The 24,861-nt window shown below is 46.5% G+C and overlaps 1 protein-coding gene across 1 annotated transcript in view; it reads left to right on the top strand.

The window, feature by feature from the left end:
- Window positions 1–994: 994 nt before the first annotated feature.
- The window catches only part of PDGFC (platelet derived growth factor C), a 216,769-nt gene continuing 192,902 nt past the window's right edge, over window positions 995–24,861 (top strand). Inside the window, exon 1 of the mRNA XM_065878195.1 lies at window positions 995–1,112. Within this exon, the coding sequence (XP_065734267.1) occupies window positions 995–1,112 (118 nt within the window). The remainder of the gene's footprint in view (window positions 1,113–24,861) is intronic.

Below are 24,861 nucleotides of genomic sequence, written 5' to 3'. Positions count from 1 at the left end.
AGGCGGGGAGGCGCAGGAAGTTCTTTCCTCGTCCCCCGGCTCGGGCAGCGCCGCCGCGCCCAGCCGGCTCGTCGCGTGGCGCCCGGGGAACCCGGGCCGCATCCCCCCGCCGGGGCCCCGCGGCACCCCGCGCGCGCGCGCGCGCGCCGGCACCTGCCGGACCGCCCGGGCGCGCGGGACCCCGGCCACCCCCCCGGCGCCGGGAAGGTGGGGAAGGGGAGGGGACACGCGAGGTCCGCGCCGGCCTGCTCCGCGCCCGGGGCCCGCTCGCCGCGCCGCCCGAGCGCTGGGGAGGGACGCCCGAGCGGCCCCCGCGCGACCCCTGCCCGACCTCCGGCGCTGCGCAGGGCGGGCGCGCGGGACCGCCTCCAGGTGCTCGATCCGCGCCGCGCGCGCCGGGCGGGCAGCGCGTCCCGCGGCCTCCGTGCGCCCGGCCCTGGGCGGCCTTGGCCGGGACCCCGGCCCCGCTCGGGACACCCCCCGGCCCCGGCGCCGCGCCCGCGCCTGGGCCTCCCCTCCCCCTCGAGCTGGGGGCGGGGCGGCCGCGGCGCCCGGAGAGCGCCCCGACCGGCAGCTCTGTGATCGCTTGGAAGGTGCCGGCCGCCCCGCGGGCTGCAGGCCGGCCCCGCGCGACCCCCGACCCGCCGCCGGGCCGTCGGCCGGCTGACAGGTGCTCGGGGCCCTGGCCGGGGACTCCTCGGCGGCGCGCGCGGCCCCCGCGTCCCCCCCTCCCCCTCGCCTTCGCCCCCATCCCCCCCCACCCCCCCCCGCCGCCGCGGCGCGGCGCAGGATCTGTTCAGACCTCGGGGAACTGGTTCAGGTCCAGGTTCTGCTTTGATCCTCGGCGCAAACTGGAGACGCCGAAGAGGGCCCTCGGAGAAAGCCTTGGATGGGAGGATGTGGGAAGGAGCCCGCGGGGCTCGGCGGCGCTGAGCCCGGCCCGCAGCCCCGCCGCCCCAGTGCCCGCCGCCCGCGCGCCCGCCCGCTCAGCCCAATGCTCCTCTTCGGGCTCCTGCTGCTGACATCCGCCCTGGCCGGCCAGAGACCCGGGACCCGGGCTGAGTCCAGCCTGAGCAGCAAGCTCCAGCTCGCCAGCACCAAGGAGCAGAACGGTGAGTGCCCCCGCTCCGTCCCCTGCCGCGCCGCCCGCGCCGCCCGGCGCGCCCGGGCGGGACGCACCCCGGCCCCCGCGCCGCGTTCGCGGAGCTTCCTCGCAGCCTGCGGCTGGGGCAGCGGCCGCCGGGCTCCAGCGGGGCAGCCTGAGTGTCCCCGCAGGCGCCGCCGCAGCGCGGACATGCTGGGAGCCCTGGGGGGCGTCAGGGCCAGCGCGCTTGCAAGACCTCTCGTCGCCGGAGTCCTAAGTTCGAGAACTGCCTCTAGACCCGAGTCCGACACGAACGCGTCCTGGCATGTGTGACTCTCCTCCGAGCTTTTTGCCCTGGGGAGGGGTGTCCCAGGACGTGTGTCAGCCGCATTAATTGAAGCGCTCGCGGTGGAAAGGCATCAATTAATCAGTAAGTAGATAGCAAGCCAAGAGGTCGAGGGGCCCCGTGGACGTGTGCTGGGGGGAATTAAAAAAGTGTATTTCTCTTGTGCTCTTTTTTTATTTTTTATTATTATTTTTTTAATGTGCCTTTGTACTCCTGAAGCCCTTACCTTTCTGGTGGTGTGTTTTTCTATGCGATGGTGAGTGACTGCTAGTTTGTGTGTGCTGGAAACGACTTAATCCTGCATAGGAAATGAGAATTACTTTCACCTTTCAAGTGTACCTGAAATGTTTAGAAAACTCTCAGATGCAAGTTCCCTTGGGCTGGGATCGCACAGAGCCGGAGAAAGGCTCCTTTCATAAAGCCAGGGCTGCTTCAGGGTGTGTAATTTGCTTAGCCTCTGAACCCCATATGATTTACATCATTCACTTTCTAAACCCTTTTGCTCTTGATCTAACATTATGAAGTCATCTTTGAGACTACTTTGTAAATAGAAATTTTATACTGTACATGAAACCGCAATGCCATGCAGGCTGTCCAAAATTAGAATAGTAAACACCCTGTTTACAAGTGGCGGCTCTCGGTGTTATTTGAAAAGAAATGTACATGTTTTTACTGCTTTGTATGCCATCTGTTCAGAATGCAAGAAGGCTGTCACTTCATGAACCGTGCGAAGCGAACGTGAGCCGCGTGTGCCGGAGATCAGGATGCCCTGAACTGTGTTTTTAAGTCACAAGCAACTTTTTCTGTAGGTTTTGGGGGGGGGGGTGTCTCAGAGCTTCAAGTTTGGATTGAAACGCTCCAGAGTGTTCACCTTTAAGAAAGCACAGAAAGTTCTAGAGTCCAAAAAGAGAGAAAATAAGGATTCCTGGGACCTTTGTAGCCGTTATCTGTACTCGCTGTTTGGGCAGCAAGACAAGGCAATCACATTTATCAGCGGATGGTACTGTGGTTGCTTCTTCCGACTTGGTGATGCCATGGGACTTGGTGATGCGATGGGACTTGGTGATGCGATGGGACTTGGTGATGCGATGGGACGGGGCACCTGCAGGCTGCTTGAGCTGCTGATCAAAGGGATCCACGGCCAATCACGGGGACTGCAGAGGGCCGGGGGCGCGGGGACAGGGCGGGGGGGGGGCGAGGGGGGGATCAAAGAAGCCACAGCGCCACTTGTACCCTGGCAGGAGACGGATCAGACCAACCTCTGTTCTTTATCACGTAAAATAAATGCCCAGTTCAAAATATCGCTTCTGACTGGACCAGGTTTCCCCAAATGACCATGCACCGTATCCCTGGCTCCTGGCTTCTGTTTTTTTTTTAAACTTTTTCCATCCCAAGTCCTTTCTCCTAATGCTCTGACTTACTTATCAGGCCTGTCCTGGCATCTCTCATCTTCCCGAGTCCCTTCGCGACTTGTACTTGTCATTGTCCTCTCCTTGCCTTTCTTTCTTGTGGTCCACGTGCCATCGTCGCTTTGTAACGAGGCCCAGAACTTTCACCGGGGTCTTTGGCCACTTTCCGGGGTCGATTCACCCCCCTCCTGAGAAGTGTGTTCGTGAAGCCAGGCCACACACATTGTGTTGCCGTCAGAGGCTGGGCCATTTCCATTCCTAAGATGCATGATGCTAAAAATAGCCGGGTGGTTTCCTAATCTGTGTGCAGAGGACTGGTCTATGTTTAGCCTTTGGGAGGGTTGGCAGCCGGAAGTAAGTGGAGGTGGAGGAACCGCTCACCTTGCGTGCTCAGCCTGAGAAGCGGGGCGGCCAGCGCTAGGGGGCGGTGTAGAGCTATCTTCCCGCGCATGGAAGGTTCCAGGATGCGAGGGTAACAGGTGGGTGCTGAGGAAGATCCCCCAGGAAAGTGAGCGGCTTTGCTGGAACTTTCTCCTCTTTTTGTGGCTTTCAACTTTTCCATTCCGTCATGTGGGCATTTTTTTTTTTTTTTTGCCCTCTTACTGAATTATGATTGGTTTCTGATTGCCCTGTTGCTTCTCTCAATGTAGATGAGAGTCTAATTCCCCCAGTACAGACCCACCTGAGGGTACCACATGGAAAACGCCATTCACCCAGTCTGTGCACTGTGTCATATTCAGAAAGGTCTTCGCACAAGTGCTAAATGTGAGATGTCCAGATTGATCTGTTGTGACAGTCGGAGGTCATTCTGTCCACCATTGACCACCCCCCTCCCCGATGGATGGTTACTCTCTTCCCTGGAGAATTCCAGAGTCTCCTGTGGGGTTGACTCCATCAGATCCCCAGGCCTGCTTAGTTTCAAAATCAACTGGGTGTCCTGAGCCCTGTCAAACATGGAAATTGATTGCTCTAACCGATGCTGGGCACTTGGATTTAGACCGGGGCAAGGGAGGCACTTCAAAATTAGGTGTGAGGGGTCAGTGTCACTTACCCTGTTTTAGTTAGTTGTTTCTCTCCTCAAAACTCTGTTGCAGTTCTTGCCACTTTACTGGAAAAATAATTTTATCCTCCAGTACTATGAGGTGCCTTTGTGTCTTTTTTTTTTTTTTTTTTCTTTTGGTCTCGCTGCGCAGCTTGTGGGAGCTTAGTTCCCAGACCAAGCATTGAACCTGGGCTCCATGAGTGAAAGCGCGGAGCCCTAACTAACCGCTGGACCACAGGGAACTCCCGCCTTTGTGTCTTTCATTCTTAATCTGACTGCTGACAATGAAGTCTCACATATCCACCAAGGATCTGCCCCCAGATTTAACGTAGAGAGGGAGATGGAAGATGAGAACGCCGACGCAGGTAGGGTTTCTGGCCTGGACGCGCTGTACGGCCATGGGGAAATGAGTGTGGTCTGCATGCACTCCTTTTAGGAGAGGACTCCTCCCAGGAAATGGGCGCGTTCTGGGATGCTGCTTCCGGGCTGTAGCAGAGGGAATCAGGCGCGTCTCCAGCGAAACGGAACACAGCTTACTTTGTTTACCGCGTGTGTTTAGCCCCAGTAGACGCCAGTCACAGGGTTGTCGGTGGGATGAGGCCTCACCCACCTTGTGTCCCTGGGGAGGGATTTTAATTTACCCATAGCCCTGAAACATGCTTCTGACTGTTCTATTAGCTGTTGTGAGTGTAGATTTGGGATATGTCTCTGTTGATTAGGGTTTTCCTTACGAACGTTATTTTAAAAAATTTAAGTGCAGTTGATGTATAATGTTAGGTAAGTTACAGGTGTACAATGTAGTGATCCATGATTGTTAGAGGTTATCCTCCGTTTATAGTTACTGTAAAATATCGGCTACATTCCTGTGTGGTGTAATATATCCTCGTAGCTTATTTTCAACATAATAATAGCGTACCTTCTAATCCCCTACCCCAGATTGCCCCTCCCCCTTCCCTTTTCCCACTGAGCATCGTTTATTGTTTGCGCACTTGTCCTCAAGGGCTTCTGTGGCCTGTGTGGCCATTTACTTTGGGGACAGATGGTCCCCTGGTGCCTCGCTCAGTACGTGTGCCTTGTGTTTACGGCTTTTCAGTGCGTCTCTTTCAGTGCCAGCTCACCCCTCCTCCCATTGCCAGTGTGCCCATATCCACTCCCCACCCCTCTGCCCTAGGTAGCAGCTTCAAAGCTGTATTTGACTGCAAGGCAGATCGCCACAACCTTTAGAATAGTGTCCAAGAGTACATAGCTCTGCCCGAGGACCCAGGGGACTTTCCTGTTGGTCTATAAGTTGTCGTGCATGACCTTTGTGACATTTATTTTTGTTATCTAGAGGGGTTTTTTTGTGTTTTTTAACTTCCTCCTGGTTCTCTGCTCTGTTTGGGGTAGTTGAGGAAGTTGGAGAAGCGAAGCACCATTACGTAATGATGAATATTGCTTTTCACCATAGGTGACAAAAAATCCCCCTTCTATTCTATGGTGACATTTCCTCTTCTCCCAGCTGTTACCTTCTACCCTTAATCTTATAAACTTGGTGTTTACCTCTGAAAGGTAATTAGAAAGTAAAAAGGTCTGTACGAAGCCTCAGGGACTATATATCATTTGTTGAATAGTTGTAAATAGATGCTGGGGGCCGACTCTACACTTTCCTTCTTGGTGTATTTTGTAGTGCCCTGTGTCGGGCACCAACGTCTTAGCTTGGTTTATTCTTAGTTCATCCTTCCTGAAACTTATTCCTTACATATCTTCTTGACATTCTCTTCTACTACATGTTTTCTTTTCAACATTTTGGTGCAAAAAATTGTTCTATCTATAAACTTGCACACTTTTTGTAGAAATAGAAATCTAACGATAATGTGATGTGTGTTAAATAAAAGATAATTGAATCAGTGCATTTGTAATGTCCACCTTCCCCCCGAAATGTTCCCAAGGCTGCTAAACATTTCCCTAGATGCTTCTTTTTCTTCTAAGAAATTTTATTTTATTTTATATCAGAGCATAGTTGATTAACAATGTTGTGTTAGTTTCAGGTGCACAGCAAAGGGATTCAGTCGTACGTATACATACATCTATTCTTTCTCAAATTCTTTTCCCATTTAGGCTGTTCCAGAGCACTGAGCAGAGGGGAGGTTTCTGTTTGTATCAACCAACATGGTAGAAGTCGTAATAAAAGTCCCTTCATTTACTTGGCCTGCTTTCGATGCCTCTGATGGTTCTGTTTGCAAGTGTTATCTGTAGCCAGAATATCTCTGTATGACGCCATATAATTTCTGAACGCTCGTTGGTTAAACAGTCTCTGTGAATTATTTTTCTCTACCACTGCCTCCACCTGTGATTTTTTTCCCTCGCGTCCCCCTTCTCTGTCTCCTGAGGATACGTCTAGTGGTCGATTTTTGGCTGGTAAGCACGGGGTACGACCACACCCATCGTGGAAATACTGAAACATCGCCAGTGGGTTGAGAAGGAACCTGGCCACTCCTCCAGGACAGATGGAGCATCTTTGAGCAGAAGCCACAGCGTTAATGCCCGGCACAGCTGGGGACATCGGGGACACTGCTCCAACCCTGCTGGCCTCCTTCCTGATGGATCCCTCCTGCGCCTGCCACACTGATGCTTAAGCCTTTTGACACTTTCAGCTATGGACAGCTTAGTTCACAGGGGAGTTAAAACTCCTGTCTCTTCTCCCCATTGCTGGGCACTCGGGCCCGACCCACCTGCAGCTTGAAGGACCCGGAGAGAAGAAAGGGTACAGCCTCCTTCAAGCCTCCTTCCTGCAGCTTCTTTGCTTCGAGCCTGTCAAGGGTGGCGGCCTGGGGGTGAGACGCGGCAGGGGACGTGGCACGCGTGGCGTGGGATTGCAGCCCTCAGGTGCCTGTTCCTGGTTCCCCAGGCAACACCGGGCAGCTGCTTTGGCCTGGGTACCACCTTCCTGCCATCTGGGTTAAAGAGACCACCTTCTCTGCGAGGTCTTTTTTCTAACCGCTTTCATTAACCACCCCTGTTTATCACGTCAAGGGAAATTCACTGCATAGCACTTACCACTGTGATATTCTGCTTGTTTATTGGTTTATTTATTGTCTCCCTGCCACCCCTGTAGAATGTAAGGTCCCTGAGAGCGTGGCCCTGTCAGACTTGCCCTTTATGGGTGCGCCAGCGCCTGGAACGAAGGGTGGCATAGAGTAAATATTTGTTAGACGGTTCTGGATGCGGTGCCTTGCTTAAGCAGGACTCTGGTATTGCCTGGAACAGCAGCCCGTCTTGGAAGGTGGCTTTCTGATACTGGAACTTTCACCATTGCTTGACTTTTTGCAAAGGAAGATGCGCTTGTTTATTGGTTGCGATGGGAGCCCCCAGTGAGGGTTCTACTTTGTCATCTTGGTAAATGTACCACGTGACCAGGAGCGTGTGTACCAAGCCGGTGGGTAGGTTTTCTAGAAGCGGTGCTAGTTACTGTCTTAAAAGTGCCACGGGGCTGTGCACCTCTGTAGTGCTGCAGCTGGGTCGCACGCATGTGATCTGGACCCAGGACTGCGCGGAATGGTGAGGTTGAATGGCTGACACACTCCAGCATCAGTGTGCTTCCCACCTTCTGCTTGTGGCTCACGGAGAACGTGCACAGGATAGAAATCCGCAGTAATTCTGGCAGGTGGACCGTCAGGGCTGGAAGGGTCCCAGGAGTCCGTCCACAGCGATGTGTACCGTGAGGCCTAGACCACCGAGGTGACTTTGTCAAGGTCGCGCTGGAGGGTAGCCGGGTTCAACGGCTTGTGGGCTGATATGTTTTCCTTCCATGGGAACCAGTGAGGCAAATGGCGTTCTAGTTTCAAAATTCCAACACTTGGCATAAATGCATTTCTTTACCGTTCTGGGAGGTTTTGTGCTTTGGGGGTTGTAAGGGCAGCTTGGGCTCCCTTGATCCTGAAACATTCTTTACGGGCACGCTAAGGACAACAATCTCGGAATAATCCTATTAACGACGCAGAGCAGATACTCTGGCCAAGGTCTACGGTAACACCTCTGTTGGGGTAGAAATCCGCCAGTTTGGCAAATGACTTGAAATACTTCCTTTAGAATTGTTACTGTGATGGGCTGGGATCGAATTTCCAGCGGGTCCGTGGATGAACAATGTTGATTGGCATATTTTGCCATATTTCTTGATGCTGAGGGGGAAGGTTGACATGGGAAAGCTTGGTTCCACTGGGAGGTTTTCTTTTCTTTGTTTCTTTCTTTCTTTTTTAACAATTTTGAACATTTTATTTAGCAGGATGTCTCAGTGGTGAAGTGCCGTAGAAGTGAGTAAATAAGCATGGTTTAGTTTGCTCTAGAACGCACAGCCTGTTATTCTTTTGCAATGGATGTAATGAGTGACTTTAGCCTTTATTTACCCTATATTATACAGGGCATTCTATTCAGAGGTTCAGACTGCTCTTAAATCAAGAGCATCAAGGAGATAAACTCGTAGCTGTGGACTCGAACAGCTTGCCTAAAACAGAATTCATTTACCTTTGTAAAAAAATTTTGTTTACAGAGTTCAGAATCTGAGAACAAATGAGCTACAGTTATAAAGAGGAGTTATGTTAATTACGTTTATCCTTAAAGCCAAGTTCGTAAGCGTGATGTTTTTGGTAGCATGAGCTCATTCTGTGGTTTAGGTCGGGAGGATACATTTCAGATGGAGTTCAGCCCCTCTTATCTGCCATCTGCCTTCACGTCGGGCTCTCTGCCCCACCTTCAAGTGGTTGTTCCCAGTCCCCTGGTGAGGGGGCAGCCTCCCCCCTTGGACATCTGCCTTGGTGCAAAGCCAAACCATCTTTGCCAGGCTAGCTTCACTAATTTAGCTTTCGTGGTGTTAGGCTTAATTCCTTTTTATTTTCAAACTGTGATTTTTTTTTTTTTTTTTTTTTCGGATTTGGCATTTTCCCCATTGAAGGGTAGTTGAACCATCTCTCAATTAAGGGATGGTGTGTCGGGTTGTTGCAGTGTCTGGGGGCGGCAGGCAAAGCGGGTGTCTGGCTCTTTGAGAGAAAACACCATCCCCAGACAGAACGAGGCCCGTCGATGGTAGCCAGCGCAAGGACGCGGCTTTGCGTTGCACCTGTATACGCTGCGCGCTGATGAGAAGCCGGGACGCGCTCCCGGGAAGGGCAGTATTTGGATGCCGCCACGGGGGGCGACTCAGTGGGACCAAAGGGTCCCTGGTGGGTCTCTGGTCTTGTGATGTTGATGATGACTCCCCGAGAGCCCGCTGGGTGCGGCGCTGGTGCTCAGTGTTTGCAGACAGTCCACAGTTCATCTCTGTGACCCCCCGCCCCCCCCACCACCGTGCGCTATTGGGAGGAACACCGAGGCCAGGCTGGCCAAGTAGCCAAGGTCGCGCAGCTGGTGAACGTTTGGACCTGGCTCTGACTACAAGCCAGGACTCAGCCACGCGCCTCCCCCGTCATGAGTTAATGGTCTAACGTTTTATTAGAACATTGTTTTTAAACAGCAGTTTATGAGCTTGTGCTCTGTGCTAAGCTCTGCCCGAGGTGCCGGGTACGCAGAGAAGGAGATGCAGCCCTTGCCCTTGCGAAGCGCTGTCCGAGGAGGATGGCAGCTCTGGAGTTTATCTCCAGGTCTGTTGGTTCTGGGCTCCAGGAGCTGTGGGAACGCAGAGGGCTTTACCGTGACCCCCCGGATCCTCTGGTGATGGACCAGGTGGTGGATTCCGCGCGGAAGAGAAGTGCATGGAGAAAAGCTCCCACGGGGGAGATGACATACTTTGAAGTGGGCTTGAGAAGGGAGAAGAGGAAAGTGTTCTAGGCCGAGGGGACAGCCTGCAGCCCAGGATGGAAGCAAGTCTGGGGTTGAGGATGAACAGAGGCAGGGGAGATGTAAGGCCCTGGTGCTGTGTGCAGGGCAGCTCAGAAGCAGGATCCAGGAGAAGGTTGTCTTTACTCTGCAAACAAGAAATGCTGGAGAGGGTGTGAAGAAAAGGGCACCCTCTTGCACTGCTGCTAGGAATGTAAATTGACGCAGCCACTATGGAGAACAGTATGGAGGTTCCTTAAACAACTAAAAATAGAGCTACCATGTGACCCAGCAATCCCACTCCTGGGCATATACCCTGAGAAAACCATAATTCAAAAAGAGTAATCTTTATAATAAAATTACTTAATTTAAAACATAATTCACAATGTTCATTGCAGCTCTATTTACAATAGCCAGGACATGGAAGCAACCTAAACGTCCATCGACAGGTGAATGGATAAAGAAGATGTGGTGCATATATACAATGGAATATTACCGAGCCATAAAAAAGAATGAAATAATGCCATTTGCAGTGACATGGATGGAGCTGGAGTCTGTCATACAGAGTGAAGTCAGACACAGAAAGACAAATATCATGGGTATCACTTATATGTGGAATCTATTGATTCCATGTAAAAAACGATAGAGGTGAACTTACTTACAAAACAGACTCAGACTCACAGACATAGAAAAACAGCTGAAGGTTACCAAGGGGGAAAGTGGAGGAGGGGTAAATTAGGAGTTTGGGATTAACAGATACACACCACTATATATAAAATGGATAACCAGCAAGGACCGACTGTAGAGCACAGGCAACGCTACTCAACATCTTGTAATGACCTATATGGGAAAAGAATCTGTAAAGGAATACATATGTATGTATAACTGAATGACTTTGCTGTACAATTGAAACTAACACAACATTGTAAATCAGCTTTAATTCAAAAAAAGGAAAGGTTGTCTTCATGTTTAAGGTTGAGTCAAACCTTTTCTTTCCAGTTGCTTTCTAGGCAGGCAGGTAGCAGTTCCACTTCGGTGTGAGCGGCTAAGGGCTTATTGGGGTTTTCTTGGGAGGTTCTGAACGGGTCCGAGTGCAGGCCGCACAGCCTCAGTGACACTCGGATAAGCTAAGCCTGTGTCCATGCCCTCTCTGCTGCCTGCTTTATGTAAACAAAGTGCTAATTTCACACTTCATTCACAAAACGGATGGCATGCAGAAGGAGGCCGGGTGTGGGACAGGATGTGATAAAGGGGCAGCGCACGTAGAATCAGTGTGATGAAGCTATTCCCTTGCAAGGAGCGAGGAAAACGGCCTTTGTACTTTTAAGGGAAAGGATGTTGAATTTCCTGGAAAATTAATTCCTGTGAGGTTAGTTTGCATTGAGTAACCTCTGGGGAGGTTCGTCCTGGTTCCCTGGACCCAATGCTAGAAATATTTTGAGGTATTTAAGGATTTGAAATGAATGCATTCGATGTGATGTGGATGCCATGCTATTTTGTTTGAAGGCAGGCCATTTGCATTCCAGGGAAGCCTTGTTCGTGAGTGCGTACTATTTTAAGCTTCTCAGCGTTTGCCAGATGGGGATGGGCTTCTGTGCTCCACTGCCCAGCTGGCTCCTGCACCTGCCTTGAGAGTCACTGCAGAGATCAGGAACCATGAACAACAGAAGCTGGGCTTGCGAGGGGCTCACCTTGTGTTGTTTCTAGCAGTTGTTTTTGCTGGGTGTTTATAAGGACATCTGTCTTTTAAAGAGTCCTACTATTTATCTTTTTTTTTTCCCAACTGAGGAATGAATCACAGCTTGTTTCCTGTATTTGCCACACACAGTCATAGGCTGAGGTGATGAGAAATGCAAATTGGGAGTCATTAAAGCGTTATAATGTCTTTTTCTGTGGCAACAGGTGATGTTTAAAATCCATGTATGAAGAAGGAATGTTTGCTTAAAATGTGATGAGATGAGATGAGAACAAAAAAGTATTCAGTTCCTTACTGGAAATGTCTTCCTGGGTTTGGAAAAAAGGGGAACCCGCAGGGTTCATTTCTGATGTATCTGACTTTAAACCTGAGGCATGGTGGTGGTAGGGTGCAAATGGTTTAAGAACACAGGAAGAACACAGTAGCTTCCAGCATGTTCATGTTTTTCTTTGGAAATAGACTAGACTCCTTCTTACTAGAGTGTGACTTGCCATCTGCTTAGCCATTCAAAGGAGACTGAACACCATAAAAACGAGAAACCGAATTAGCTAGAGCACATCGAGGGCCAGAGATGGGGTGTCCTGGAGGCGGGTCTCCCCTGATGGTAGTAGGGTTATGTTGTGGGTAATAAAAGGTATTGGGGAGGCTTCCTGTTAGATAAGCAGCAATGTCTCAATGCGTATGTTTCGTGACTCGCTTTACTTTTACCTCTAAACTAAACTACACTCTGTTTCTGGCGGTCCACATGACAGTGGACGGCCTCTGTGATACAGGTGACTAGATCTCATAGCGTACTATGTTTTTACAGTTTCAGATGCAGTTTCCTATATATTAGAGATGTGTATGGCCTCGGTTGTATCTGTATTTTGTGTTAGTCGCAAAACTGTCTGGCTGTAGAAAAATCCACAATCAAAAACTAGCAGGTGTTCCTGGTCAAAATCTGGCCAGGATGTTGACTCTAGATACCTCATTGATAAATGGTAACCCTTGAAAAAGTGGTTCTGACCTCTGTTTTCTTGAGAAAATTAACAGGCTTGGTGTTTACAGGCATGATTAAGAATGTAAAATTAAGAATTAAATAATCTGTGTGTTTGTTTTAAGAAAGGACCTGTTTTGTCATGGTAGAAAATTTATCTTTAATCTGTACTGATAACTTTTGATTGGCTGTGTTGGGTCTTCACTGCTGCACGCCGGCTTTCTCTGGTTGCGGCGAGCGGGGGCTACTCTGCGTTGTGGTGCGCGGGCTTCTCATCGTGGTGGCTTCTCTTGTTGCGGAGCACGGGCTCTAGAGTGCAGGCTTCAGTAGTTGTGGTGCGTGGGCTCAGTAGCTGTGGCTCGCGGGCTCAGTAGTTGTGGTGCACGGGCTTAATTGCTCCACGGCATGTGGGATCTTCCCGGACCAGGGCTCGAACCCGTGTCCCCTGCCTTGGCAGGCGGATTCTTAACCACTGAGCCACCAGGGAAGTCCCGTACTGATAACTTTTGCTGGGCACCGGTTGGGCACCCCATTAAGCTAACTGCTTTAGGATGGTTTCCTTTGCGAACTAACATTTACGTCCTCGGAAATCAATTAAGGTGTCTGGACCCCACATTTCCTTGCGATCTTCCTTTGCCGTCATTTCCAGACAGCCAAACTACCCTATAGCAAAACACTCAGAGGTGCACATCTTCTGGAAGAAGTGCAAATGCCACACTTTTTACTTGGAAAAATGGAAAAGGAGGACTTATTTAATATATCTGCTGGATGTTTAAAACTGCATAAAGCACAGGAAGTACTTCGAGAGTGTGGGAGTGGGTGGTGTTTCCAAACTACAAACACTGTTTTGAAAATTTCCCCGGTAGTGGTGAATTATATGAGACCACGTCCATCTAAGGAGAGCTCGTTTAACTGGCTTGTGGTTTGGAGGTTCATTCAAACACTCTTAAACAAAATAAAGGGAAAGGATGTAACGACTTCTTTATGGAAAGGCCGTAAAAAGGTACAGAGCTGTGTAAACAAATTGAGTCATTTACTAGATGTTTCAGTGATAGATTTGCAGTCCAAATTCAGGGTTAGGTGTTAGGTTTTATAGGCTCTGACCATGTTCCACCTTGAAAATGAAGTTACAAGCTTAGTTTTTTGGTTTGTTTGTGTGTTTGTTTTTCTTTGGTGCCTGGAGACCCATTATTGCTATTTTATATGGCAGCTTGAAAAAGTACTTAAAATTCTGAGCATTTACATTTATATTGGTTCAGCTTCAGACAACGGTGAGAAACCCTTGTGTGAAAAGTTGAATTGACCTGAGTTTTGGTAGCACTGGGTTCTATTCAAGGAAAATAAGAAGACTGAAATTGAAGTTTTCCTTCTGGGCTCAGACATGGCCCAACTAATTGTAAAATAATTGTTCTGGATAGCAAGAGTGGACTCATAATTATAAGTATGTAAAGTAGAAAGCCAACCAAAGTTCTGATTTACGGTTACTGTAACTCTGCCGCTGATGTAGTAAAACCGCTATTATATCAACCTACTGTGACATTCATTCCTCTTGCTTGAGGTGTAGGTAAAAAATCCTTTCCCAAGTTGTCTTACTTTAGAGAGTTGCTTTATTGCGTTAGAATATTAATTGACCTCCCCTAACATTGGCATGAGGGCTGTGCCACAGTTGTCCAATAAAGGGGGGGATGGGCAGGGGGTGCGTGGTCCTGCACGTTGTTGGTGATAGCTAGCGGGAGGAAGGCAGAAATAAATTTGGAAATTGAAGTGAGGAAAGGAAAGTAAATAATTTCGATGTCGATACCATAACATTTATTCATCCTGTAACTTCTCTCCATCAGGGGTGGCTTGCTTGGCCTGAGAGGGAGTGGATTGTGTAAGAGACTGCAGTAAAAATCAATGAGCCTTTCTAAGTTCTGAAAATTGGTTGCATCACACCGTACTGGTAGCTTTCACGTGTTGTTGCTGGAGCTTTGGCAGCGGAAAGAACTGCTCCGGCTCCGTGGGCCTGAAAAACAAGGGACAATGGTGGATATTATAGTTTCTGTGTAATGTGTGACTTGCTATTTCCTTTTCCCCACCTTCCTTTTAATGAATAACTTAGGGCTAGATGGCCTTAAGTCTGTGAAAAATCCAGGATCTGCTTTTAAATCGGATCCTTGGCCCGGACGTACATCTGAGCCCTCGTGGTGTGTGGCAGACAGGGACAGGAGTGGAGCTGCTGGACAGGGAACCCCAAAGTGGAAGGAAAAGGCAGTCCCACCTTTGTGGTCCGGAACCAGGAAGACGAGTCCATGCAGGGAAACAGGGAAGGAAACAAAGCGGGGAGAAGGGGAGGAAAAGAAGCAGAGAGAAATGAGAGGGAGGGAGGGAGGGAAGGAGAGAGAAAGAAAGGAGGAGGCTTAAGGCAGGTAGAGGGTGAGGACGCCAAGGACGGGAGAGAGGAGTCAAGGAAACTGGCCGATAGTACAAAATACAGTAGAGTTTAGGAAAATGAGGACCAGCGAATAAACAGCTTATGATGTTTCAATGTTGACAGAAGACAGAACAAAAGCCAAAACGCTTCAGTGTGATGAGGGGGTGCAGAAGTGGAAGGAAGAATGTTTATGGGCTCAAGTGGAGAAGTGAGACATAAAGTCTGTAAGACTTTGGGGAGAGTCTTAGGGATCAAGGGGGGGGGCGATCTGAGAGTGCTCCCAGAGGGGAAGGAGGACAGAGGATGTTTGTTTCCTTCTTTGGTGGGCTGGAGAGAGCCCCGCAGTGGGGTTTGGGTCCAGCCAAATGTCTCCTAAATAACAGGAGAGAAAAGTTAAGGAGAGTGGGTGTTTTCTCATGATTCGTCCATCTACAGGGAGAATGCAGTGACAGGCTTGGGGGGTGGACATGGGCGGAAGATGCGTGAAGGCTGTGGTGGGAGATATGGTCATGTGTAGCAGTGAAAATACTAATGGGGAAGACTGGTAACCTAGAAAAAGCCGCAGAGATTTAAGAAAGAACCATGGAAATTCAAATTCAATGACCACTTTGTTACTTTAATTTTTATTTTATATTGGAGGAGAGTTGATATACAATATTGTGTTAGTTTCAGGTGTACAGCAAAGTGATTCAGTTATACATATACATGTATCTTTTTTTAAAAACACCTTTATTGGAGTATAATTGCTTTACAAGGGTGTGTTAGTTTCTGCTGTATAACAAAGTGAATCAGCTATATGTATACATATGTCCCCATATCTCCTCCCTCTTGCGTCTCCCTCCCACCCTCCCTATCCCACCCCTCTAGGTGGTCACAAAGCACCGAGCTGATCTCCCTGTGCTATGCGGCTGCTTCCCACTAGCTATCTGTTTTACGTTTGGTAGTGTATATATGTCCATGCCACTCTCTCACTTCGTCCCAGCTTCCCCTTCCCCTTCCCTGTGTCCTTGAGTCCATTCTCTACATCTGTGTCTTTATTCCTGTCCTGCCCCTAGGTTCTTCAGAACCGTTTTTTTTCAGATTCCATATATGTGTGTTAGCGTACGGTATTTTTCTCTTTTGTTTGTTTTGAATTTTACTTTTTTTTTTATACAGCAGGTTCTTATTAGTCATCCATTTTATACATATCACTGTATACATGTCAATGCCAATCTCCCAGTTCATCCCACCACCCCCTTTCCCCCTTTGGTGTCCATACATTTGTTCTCTACATCTGTGTCTCTATTTCTGCCTTGCAAACTGGTTCATCTGTACCGTTTGTCTAGATTCCACATATATGCCTTAGTATACGATATTTGTTCTTCTCTTTCTGACTTACTTCACTCTGTCTCTAGGTCCATCCACGTCTCTACAAATGACCCAGTTTCGTTTCTTTTTATGGTTGAGTAATATTCCATTGTCTTCGTCTGTCGATGGACACTTAGGTTGCTTGCATGTCCTGGCTATTGTAAATAGAGCTGCAGTGAACATTGTGGTACATGTGTCCTTTTGAATTATGGTTTTCTCGGGTCATATGCCCAGTAGTGGCTGGGTCGAATGGTAGTTCTATTTTTAGTTTTTTAAGGAACCTCCATATTGTTCTCCATAGTGGCTGTACCAATTTACATTCCCACCAACAGTGCAAGAGGGTTCCCTTTTCTCCACACCCTCTCCTGCATTTGTTCTTTGTAGGTTTTCTGATGATACCCATTCTAACTGGTGTGAGGTGATACCTCATTGCAGTTTTGGTTTGCATTTCTCTAATAATTAGTGATGTTGAGCAGCTTTTCATGTGCTTCTTGGCCATCTGTATGTCTTCTTTGGAGAAATGTCTATTTAGGTCTCTCCCCATTTGTTGATTGGGTTGTTTGTTTTTTTTAATATTGAGCTGCATGAGCTGTTTATATACTTTGGAGATAATCCTTTGTCCGTTGATTGGTTTGCAAAGATCTTCTCCCATTCTGAGGGTTGTCTTTTTGTCTTGTTTATGGTTTCCTTTGCTGTGCAAAACCGTTTAAGTTTCATTAGGTCCCATTTGTTTATTTTCGTTTTTATTTCCATTACTCTAGGAGGTGGGTTATAAAAGATCTTCCTGTAATTTATGTCAAAGAGTGTTGTTCCTATGTTTTCCTCTAAGAGTTTTATAGTGTCTGGCCTTACATTTAGGTCTCTAATCCATTTTGAGTTTATTTTTGTGCATGGTGTTAGGGAGTGTTCTAATTTCATTCTTTTACATGTAACTGTCCAGTTATCTGAGCACCACTTATTGAAGAGGCTGTCTTCTCGCCATTGTATATCCTTACCTCTTTTGTCATAGATTAGTTAGTTGACCATAGGTGCGTGGGTCTATCTCTGGGCTTTCTATCCTGTTCCATTGATCTATATTTCTGTTTTTCTGCCAGTACCATATTGTCTTGATTACTGTAGCTTTGTAGTATAGTCTGAAGTCAGGGAGTCTGATTCCTCCAGCTCCATTTTTTTCCCTCAAGATTGCTTTGGCTCCTTGGAGTCTTTTGTGTCTCCATACAAATTTTAAGATTTTTTGTTCTAGTTATGTGAAAAATGCCATTTGTACTTTGATAGGGATTGCCTTGAATATGTAGACTGCTTTGGGTAGTACAGTCATTTTCACAATAGTTATTCTTCCAATCCAAAAACATGGTATATCTCTCCATCGGTTGGTATCATCTTTAATTTCTTTCATCAGTGTCTTATAGTTTTCTGCATACAGGTCTTTTACCTCCTTAGGTAGGTTTAGTCCTAGGTATTTTATTCTTTTTGTTGCAATAGAGAAAGGGACTGTTTCCTTAATTTTCTGATCTTTCATTGTTAGTGTATAGGAATACAAGAGATTTCTGTGCATTAATTTTGTATCCTGAAATTTTACCAGATTCATTGATTAGCTCTAGTAGTTTTCTGGTGGCATCTTTAGGATTCTCTATGTAGAGTATCATGTCATCTGCAAACAGTGACAGTTTTACTTCTTTTCTAATTTGTATTCCTTTTATTGCTTTTTCTTCTCTGATTGCCATGGCTAGGACTTCCAAAACTGTGTTGAATAATAGTGGCAAGAGTGGCCATCCTTGTCTTGTTCCAGCTCTTAGAGGAAATGCTTTCAGTTTTTCTCCATTGAGAATGATGCTTGCTGTGGGTTTGTTGTATATGGTCTGTATTATGTTCAGGTAGGCTCCCTCTAGGCCCACTTTCTGGAGAATTTTTATCACAAATAGGTGTTGAATTTTGTCCAAAGCTTTTTCTGCATCTGTTGAGATGATCAAATGGCTTTTATCCTTCAGTTTGTTAATATGGTGTATAACACTGATTGATTTGCGTATCTTGAAGAATCCTTGCATCCCTGGGGTAAATCCCACTTGATCATGGTGTATGATCTTTTTAATGTGTTGTTGGATTCTGTTTGCTAGTATTTCGTTGAGGATTTTTGCATCTATATTCATCAGTGATATTGGTCTGTAATTTTCTTTTTTTGTAATATCTTTGTCTGGTTTTGCTATCACCGTGATGGTGGCCTCGTAGAATGAGTTTGGCAGTGTCCTTTCCTCTGCAATTTTTTGGAAGACTTTGAGAAGGATGGGTGTTAGCTCTTCTCTAAATGTTTGATAGAATTCACCTGTGAAGGCAACTGGTCCTGGACTTTTGTTTGTTGGAAGATTTTTAATCACACTTTCAATTTCATTACTTATGATTGGTCTGTTCATATTTTCTGTTTCTTCCTGGTTCAGTCATGGAAGGTTATACCTTTCTAAGAATTTGCCCATTTCTTCCAGGTTGTCCATTTTATTGGCCTGGAGTTGCTTGTTAGTAGTCTCTTATGATGCTTTGTATTTCTGCGGTGTCAGTTGTCACTTCTCCTTTTTTATTTCTAATTCTATTGATTTGAGTCCTCTCCCTCTTATTCTCCATGAGTCTGGCTAAAGGTTTGTCAATTTTGTTTATCTTCTCAAAGAACCAGCTTTTAGTTTTATTGATCTTTGCTATTGTTTTCCTTGTCTCTATTTCATTTATTTCTGCTCTGATCTTTATAATTTCTTTCCTTCTACTAACTTTGGGTTTTGTTTGTTCTTCTTTCTCTAGTTCCTTTAGGTGTAAGGTTAGATTGTTTATTTGAGATTTTTCTTGTTTCTTGAGGCAGGCTTGTATAGCTATAAACTTCCCTCTTAGAAGTGCTTTTGCTGCATCCCGTAGGTTTTGGGTCGTCGTGTTTTCCTTGTCATTTGTCTCTAGGTATTTTTTGATTTCCTCTTTGATTTCTTCAGTGATCTCTTGGTTATTTAGTAACATATTGTTTAGCCTCCATGTGTTTGTGTTTTTTACGTTTCTTTCCCTGTAATTGATTTCGAATCTCTGGTCAGAAAAGATGCTTTTTATGATCTCAATTTTCTTAAATTTACTGAGGTTTGATTTGTGACCCAGGATGTGGGCTATCCTGGAGAATGTTCTGTGTGCACTTGAGCAGAAAGTGGAATCTGCTGTTTTCGGATGGAATGTCCTATAAATATCAATTAAATCTATCTGGTCTAGTGTGTCATTTAAAGCTAGTGTTTCTTTATTAATATTCTGTCTGGATGATCTGTCCATTGGTGTAAGTGAGGTGTTAAGGTCCCCCACTGTTATTGTGTTACTGTCGATTTCCTCTTTTTTAGCTGTTAGCATTTGCCTTATGTATTGAGGTGCTCAGATGTTGGGTGCGTAAATATTTATAATTGTTATATCTTCTTCTTGCATTAATCCCTTGATCATTATGTAGTGTCCTTGTCTCTTCTAATAGTCCTTATTTTAAAGTCTATGTCGTCTGAAATGAGTATTGCTACTCCAGCTTTCTTTTGATTTCCATTTGCATGGAATATTTTTTTCCATCCCTTCACTTTCAGTGTGTATGTGTCCCTAGGTCTGAAGTGGGTCTCTTGTAAACAGCATATATATGATTCTTGTTTTTGTATACATTCAGCAAGCCTGTGTCTTTTGGTTTGAGCATTTAATCCATTCACATTTAAGGTAATTATCCATATGTATGTTCCCATTACCATTTTCTTAATTGTTACGGATTTGTTTTTCTAGGTACTTTTCTTCTCTTATGTTTCCCACTTAGAGAAGTTCCTTTAGCATTTGTTGTAGTGCCGGTTTGGTGATGCTGAATTCTGTTAGCTTTTGCTTCTCTGTAAAGCTTTTGATTTCTCTGTCGAATCTGAATGAGATCCTTGCCGAGTAGAATAATCTTGGTTGTAGGTTCTTCCCTTTCATCACTTTAAATATATCATGCCTCTCCCTTCTGGCTTGTAGAGTTTCTGCTGAGAAATCAGCTGTTAACCTTATGGGAGTTCCCTTGTATGTTATTTGTCGTTTTTTCCTTGTTGCTTTTAATAATTTTTCTTTGTCTTTAATTTTTGTCAGTTTGATTACTGTGTGTCTCGTCGTGATTCTCCTTGGGTTTATCCTGCCTGGGACTCTCTGTGCTTCCTGGACTTGGGTGGCTATTTCCTTTCCCACGTTAGGGACGTTTTCGACTATAATCTCTTCAAATATTTTCTTTCTCTCTTCTCCTTCTAGGACCCCTATAATGCGAATGTTGGTGAATTTAATGCTGTCCCAGTGGTCACTCAGGTTGTCTTCATTTCTTTTCATTCTTTTTTCTTTATTCTGTTCCGTGGCAGTGAATTCCACCATTCTGTGTTCCATATCTTTTCTTCTGCCTCAGTTATTCTGCTATTGATTCCTTCTAATATGTTTCTCATTTCAGTTATTGTATGTTCATCTTTTTTTTGTTTGTTCTTTAATTTTTCTAGTTATTTGTTCTTTAATTCTTCTAGGTCTTTGTTAAGCATTACTTGCGTCTTCTCGATCCTTGCCTCCTTTCTTTTTCCGAGTTCCTGGATCATGTTCACTATCATTCTGAATTCTTTTTCTGGAAGGTTGCCTATCTCCACTTCATTTAGTTGTTTTTCTGGGGTTTTATCTGTTCCTTCATCTGGTACGTAGCCCTCTGCCTTTTCATCTTGTCTGTCTTTCTGTGAATGTGGTTTTTGTTCCACAGGCTGCAGGATTGTAGTTCTTCTTGCTTCTGCTCACGTGTATCTATTCCCTTTTACATTCTTTTCCCATTTAGGTTATTAGAGAATATTGAGCAGAGTTCCTTGTGCTATACAGTAGGTCCTTGTTGGTTACCTGTTTTAAATACAGCAGTGTGTACATGTCAATCCCAGTCTCCCAGTCTATCTCTCCTCCCCACCGTTCCCCCCTGGTAACCATAGTTCGTTCTCAAAGTCTGTGAGTCTGTTTCTGTTTTGTAAATAAGTTCATTTGTACCGTGTTATTTAGATTCCACATACGAGCTATATTGTATGGTATTTGTCTTTCTCTGTCTTACTTTCTTCACTTAGTATGAAGATCTCTAAGTCAGTGACCTCTTTAATGATCTTTACTTGATTTTTCTGGTTCTGATGCTCTTCAAAATATGCCCTTAAGTCATAAAAGGTAGAACACCAGGGCAAGCCTTCTGGGTTCTCTGCTGTGGCATCTTTAGCATCTGTTGTAAGCACTACACAGATTTGTTCTGATTTTTTTTCTTTTTTTTTTTTTTTTTTTTGCGGTACGCGGGCCTCTCACTGTTGCGGCCTCTCCCGTTGCGGAGCACAGGCTCCGGACGCGCGGGCTCAGCGGCCATGGCTCACGGGCGCAGCCGCTCCGCGGCACGTGGGATCTTCCCGGACCGGGGCACGAACCCGCGTCCCCTGCATCGGCAGGTGGACTCTCAACCGCTGCGCCACCAGGGAAGCCCTGATTTGTGTTTAACGGTTACTGAAGCCACAGAGAAACGTATTGGGTGTGGGCTCAACTTATGGCAGTTGTTTGCTCAAGAGAAGAATGTATCTTGGTATGTGTTTCCCACGCCCTCCAAAGAGGGCTGTCTTCTGTGTACATCTGCAGAGTACATTTTCTGCAGGGATCCTCTGTGCTCCTGTCCTGGGTATCCTTCTTTACGGGCATTGGCAACATGCTGTTGGGAACTGGTTTGTTTATGATCATGATTCTTGGGTCTTGATGAAGATATGATGTTATGTGTGTTGCTCCTGACTTCTACTGCGCAGGGCAATCTTCCCCCATCCAAGGATAGATATTTCTGCAAGATGGTGTTTTTATCAGCTCACTCCTAAGAGGTACAGAGTTCTAGAGTGACTTCGAATGTAAACACCCGTACGATTTACCAATGAGATTGCCCAGTCCTTTGGAATAAATAAAACTCTAAATGTGAGAGCTCTGGATCTCTTCAGCCCCTTCCTAGGCCTGCTTCTGAGTGGGACCCTGTTAGGAAAAGGAGGTGGGATGGAGGAGCAAGGGGATTACAGAGTTAGGGAAGGCTTCTGGCCATTTTCCTTGAAACCCTACCTATGGCGGCATCTGTCTTACTGTCGCTTTGGTATCTGGTACCTGTGCGTCTGCACCTGAGCCCCATTAGAGCCTCCAGTTACACACGATTACAGGATTTCCTATCCCTCCTCTTGGGCTTGCGCTTACAACTGCGAGTCTGAGAGTGCAACCTAAAGCTAAGAGCTTTTGTTCTGTTTAAATATCATTCCTTGGGGCTTGCTGCCTGGAGGCACAGTGGTTCGGAATCCGCCTGCCGACTCAGGGGACACGGGTTCGAGCCCTGGTCCGGGAAGATCCCACATGCCGCGGAGCAACTAAGCCCGTGCGCCACGACTACTGAGCCTGTGCTCTAGAGCTCGCGAGCCACATCTACTGAAGCCCGCGCACCTAGAGCCCGTGCTCCACAGCAAGAGAAGCCACCGCGATGAGAAACCTGCGTACCGCAACGAAGAGTAGTCCCACTCACCGCCCCTAGAGAAAGCCCGCGCGCAGCAACGAAGACCCAATGCAGCCAAAAATAAATGAAAAAAAAATCATTCCTCAACAAAAATTCAAAATGTGTAATGTAGTAGATCAAACAAGCATAGAATTATTGTTTACAATACAGTACATTAATCAAGTACAGAGTTATTGTTAAGCTAATATTAACATTCCTATTTTTAGGTAAAGCCAGTATGTTTGTAGTTTCTGCTTTCTCGCTGTCATCACCCCGGGTCAGGTGCTGGGTACCTCAACGGTGGCAGAAGTATCCTTTCTCTTCCTTCTGCATCCAGGCTTTCCTCATACCGTCCTGCAAGCTACTGATCTTACGTAGGAGACTGATAGCAGACAGGCTTCCTGTAGTAGAATTCTGGCTGTTACTCCTGTGTCGCTTGGGTCAGTCCTTCTCACACTCTGATGTACGTACACATCACTTGGGAAATCTTAGTAAAACGTACTCTGTTGTTGTGGGTTGGATGGGGGTGCAGTGCGTGCACCGGTGATGTTGGTATGAGGACCAAACTTTGAGTCACGAGGGCTCTCCCCGTGTTCTGAGGTCTGCTGTGATCTCATCATATTTTTATTATATTTCTAATAAAACGGTTACACAAAGCCCATCTCTGTTCAGCACAGAGAGGACCCTGTACCACTGCTTTTGCAACTCTTTTAACCAAGTAATCCAGGTCCATCCAGCGAACATCAGGCAGCTTGTGTCCCAGGTACCATATCACATCCCGAAGACGGATGAACAAAGTGCGGTTCTTAGGGTCCTTGATGTTAGGAGTCATGTGGCTTGTGACACACCAGAGGTGTCCTCAGAACCCACAAGAAACCAAGGAAGCTCCATTTCCCAGTCATGAAAGACTCCACAGGAGGAAGCCGTACCATTTGGGTCTTGAAGGATGAAGAGAATTCACTAGAAAAGGAGGAGGGTTCTAAGCAGATGGCGTAGACTTGGGAGAGACCACAGTCTCTTTAAAAGTCAGCTCTGTTTGGTGGCAAATATGACTGAAGAAGTGATTCATTAAATGTAAAGAGCTGTGTCTGACATGTTTGGACCTATTGGACGATGCAGGGGGAGGCTGTAGTTCCTAATCGTTAAGGCCTGTCTTTCCCTCCGTTTTCATATTCTTACACTATAACAGATCAGTAACTATCCACCGAATGGTCAGATTGGTTTTTTGTTTGTTTTGCTTTTATTTGGTTTTGTTTTTTTGCTTTCAAAAAAATTGTACGTCAGGATGACTGTAAAGGGCAGAGAAGCTAGAAGCAGAAGCTAGACCCCGGTCTGAAGGCATTGGTAACAGTTCGGATGTCGGATATCCCCTGCCCGGGACAGGGGCAGGTCCACACTGCTTCTCCGTTACTCTGCTTGTCCACAGCCTGCAGGTATTCAAGGCCCGGCCTTCCTGTTTCTCAGGCTGGCATGTCTACCGTCTCCAAACTCCCAGAATATTACAGAGTCCACCACTTTTCTACCTCAGATTGTAATTATACATGTACCTTATCTCCCATAATCGTCAAGTGTCAAGAGTAAGATGTGGAAGAGTGTGGAGCTTGGAGCCCCATTGGATGGCAGATCTTTGAAGTGAAGCGAAAGCAGCCCCCTTGACCCAGGGCAGCCCGTCCTGTCAGCGTGGACCTCTGGTCTCATGGGTCATGGCTGATGGCTCTAAGAAGTCATCTGCCTTATTTCACAACCAAGGATGCAGCTAACGTCTGGCTTCATTTTGAGGAACTAAAAGGGGATGCACTGGAGGGCATCTTAATCTTTCTGCTTAGACTGAGCAAAACGAATGTGCAAAGAACCTCACTGGCAACATTATAATGATGACTGCTTACAATGTGATTCCCTTCACGAGAAAAAGAAACATATCATTTCCAGGAAACTTATTTTTAGACAAGGAACTTTGTGATAACGTTTATTGCAATCAGTTTATTCTAAGAAAAACATGACTATCAAAAATCCGTTTTTAAGAGATTTCACTTGGGATTATTCCCCCCCCTTCTGTTTTCTAGTTAACATAAAATGTGTACTTTCTTATTTTTAGTGCGGCTTTCTTTTTTTCTTTGAGATTGACAACTGTGATTTATTCCCTGGAGGGCAGAAATCTTGAAAAAAATCCTTATTTTAGAAAGTCACTCAAAGAATGTAGTTTTTTTCTTGGAAATAAAGTGGAATTTCTCAGCCCTGATCGTATGAGAT

Source organism: Phocoena phocoena, chromosome 5, assembly GCF_963924675.1.
Source record: "Phocoena phocoena chromosome 5, mPhoPho1.1, whole genome shotgun sequence".
NCBI lineage: Eukaryota > Metazoa > Chordata > Mammalia > Artiodactyla > Phocoenidae > Phocoena > Phocoena phocoena.
This window is presented reverse-complemented; position numbering and strand designations above follow the sequence as displayed.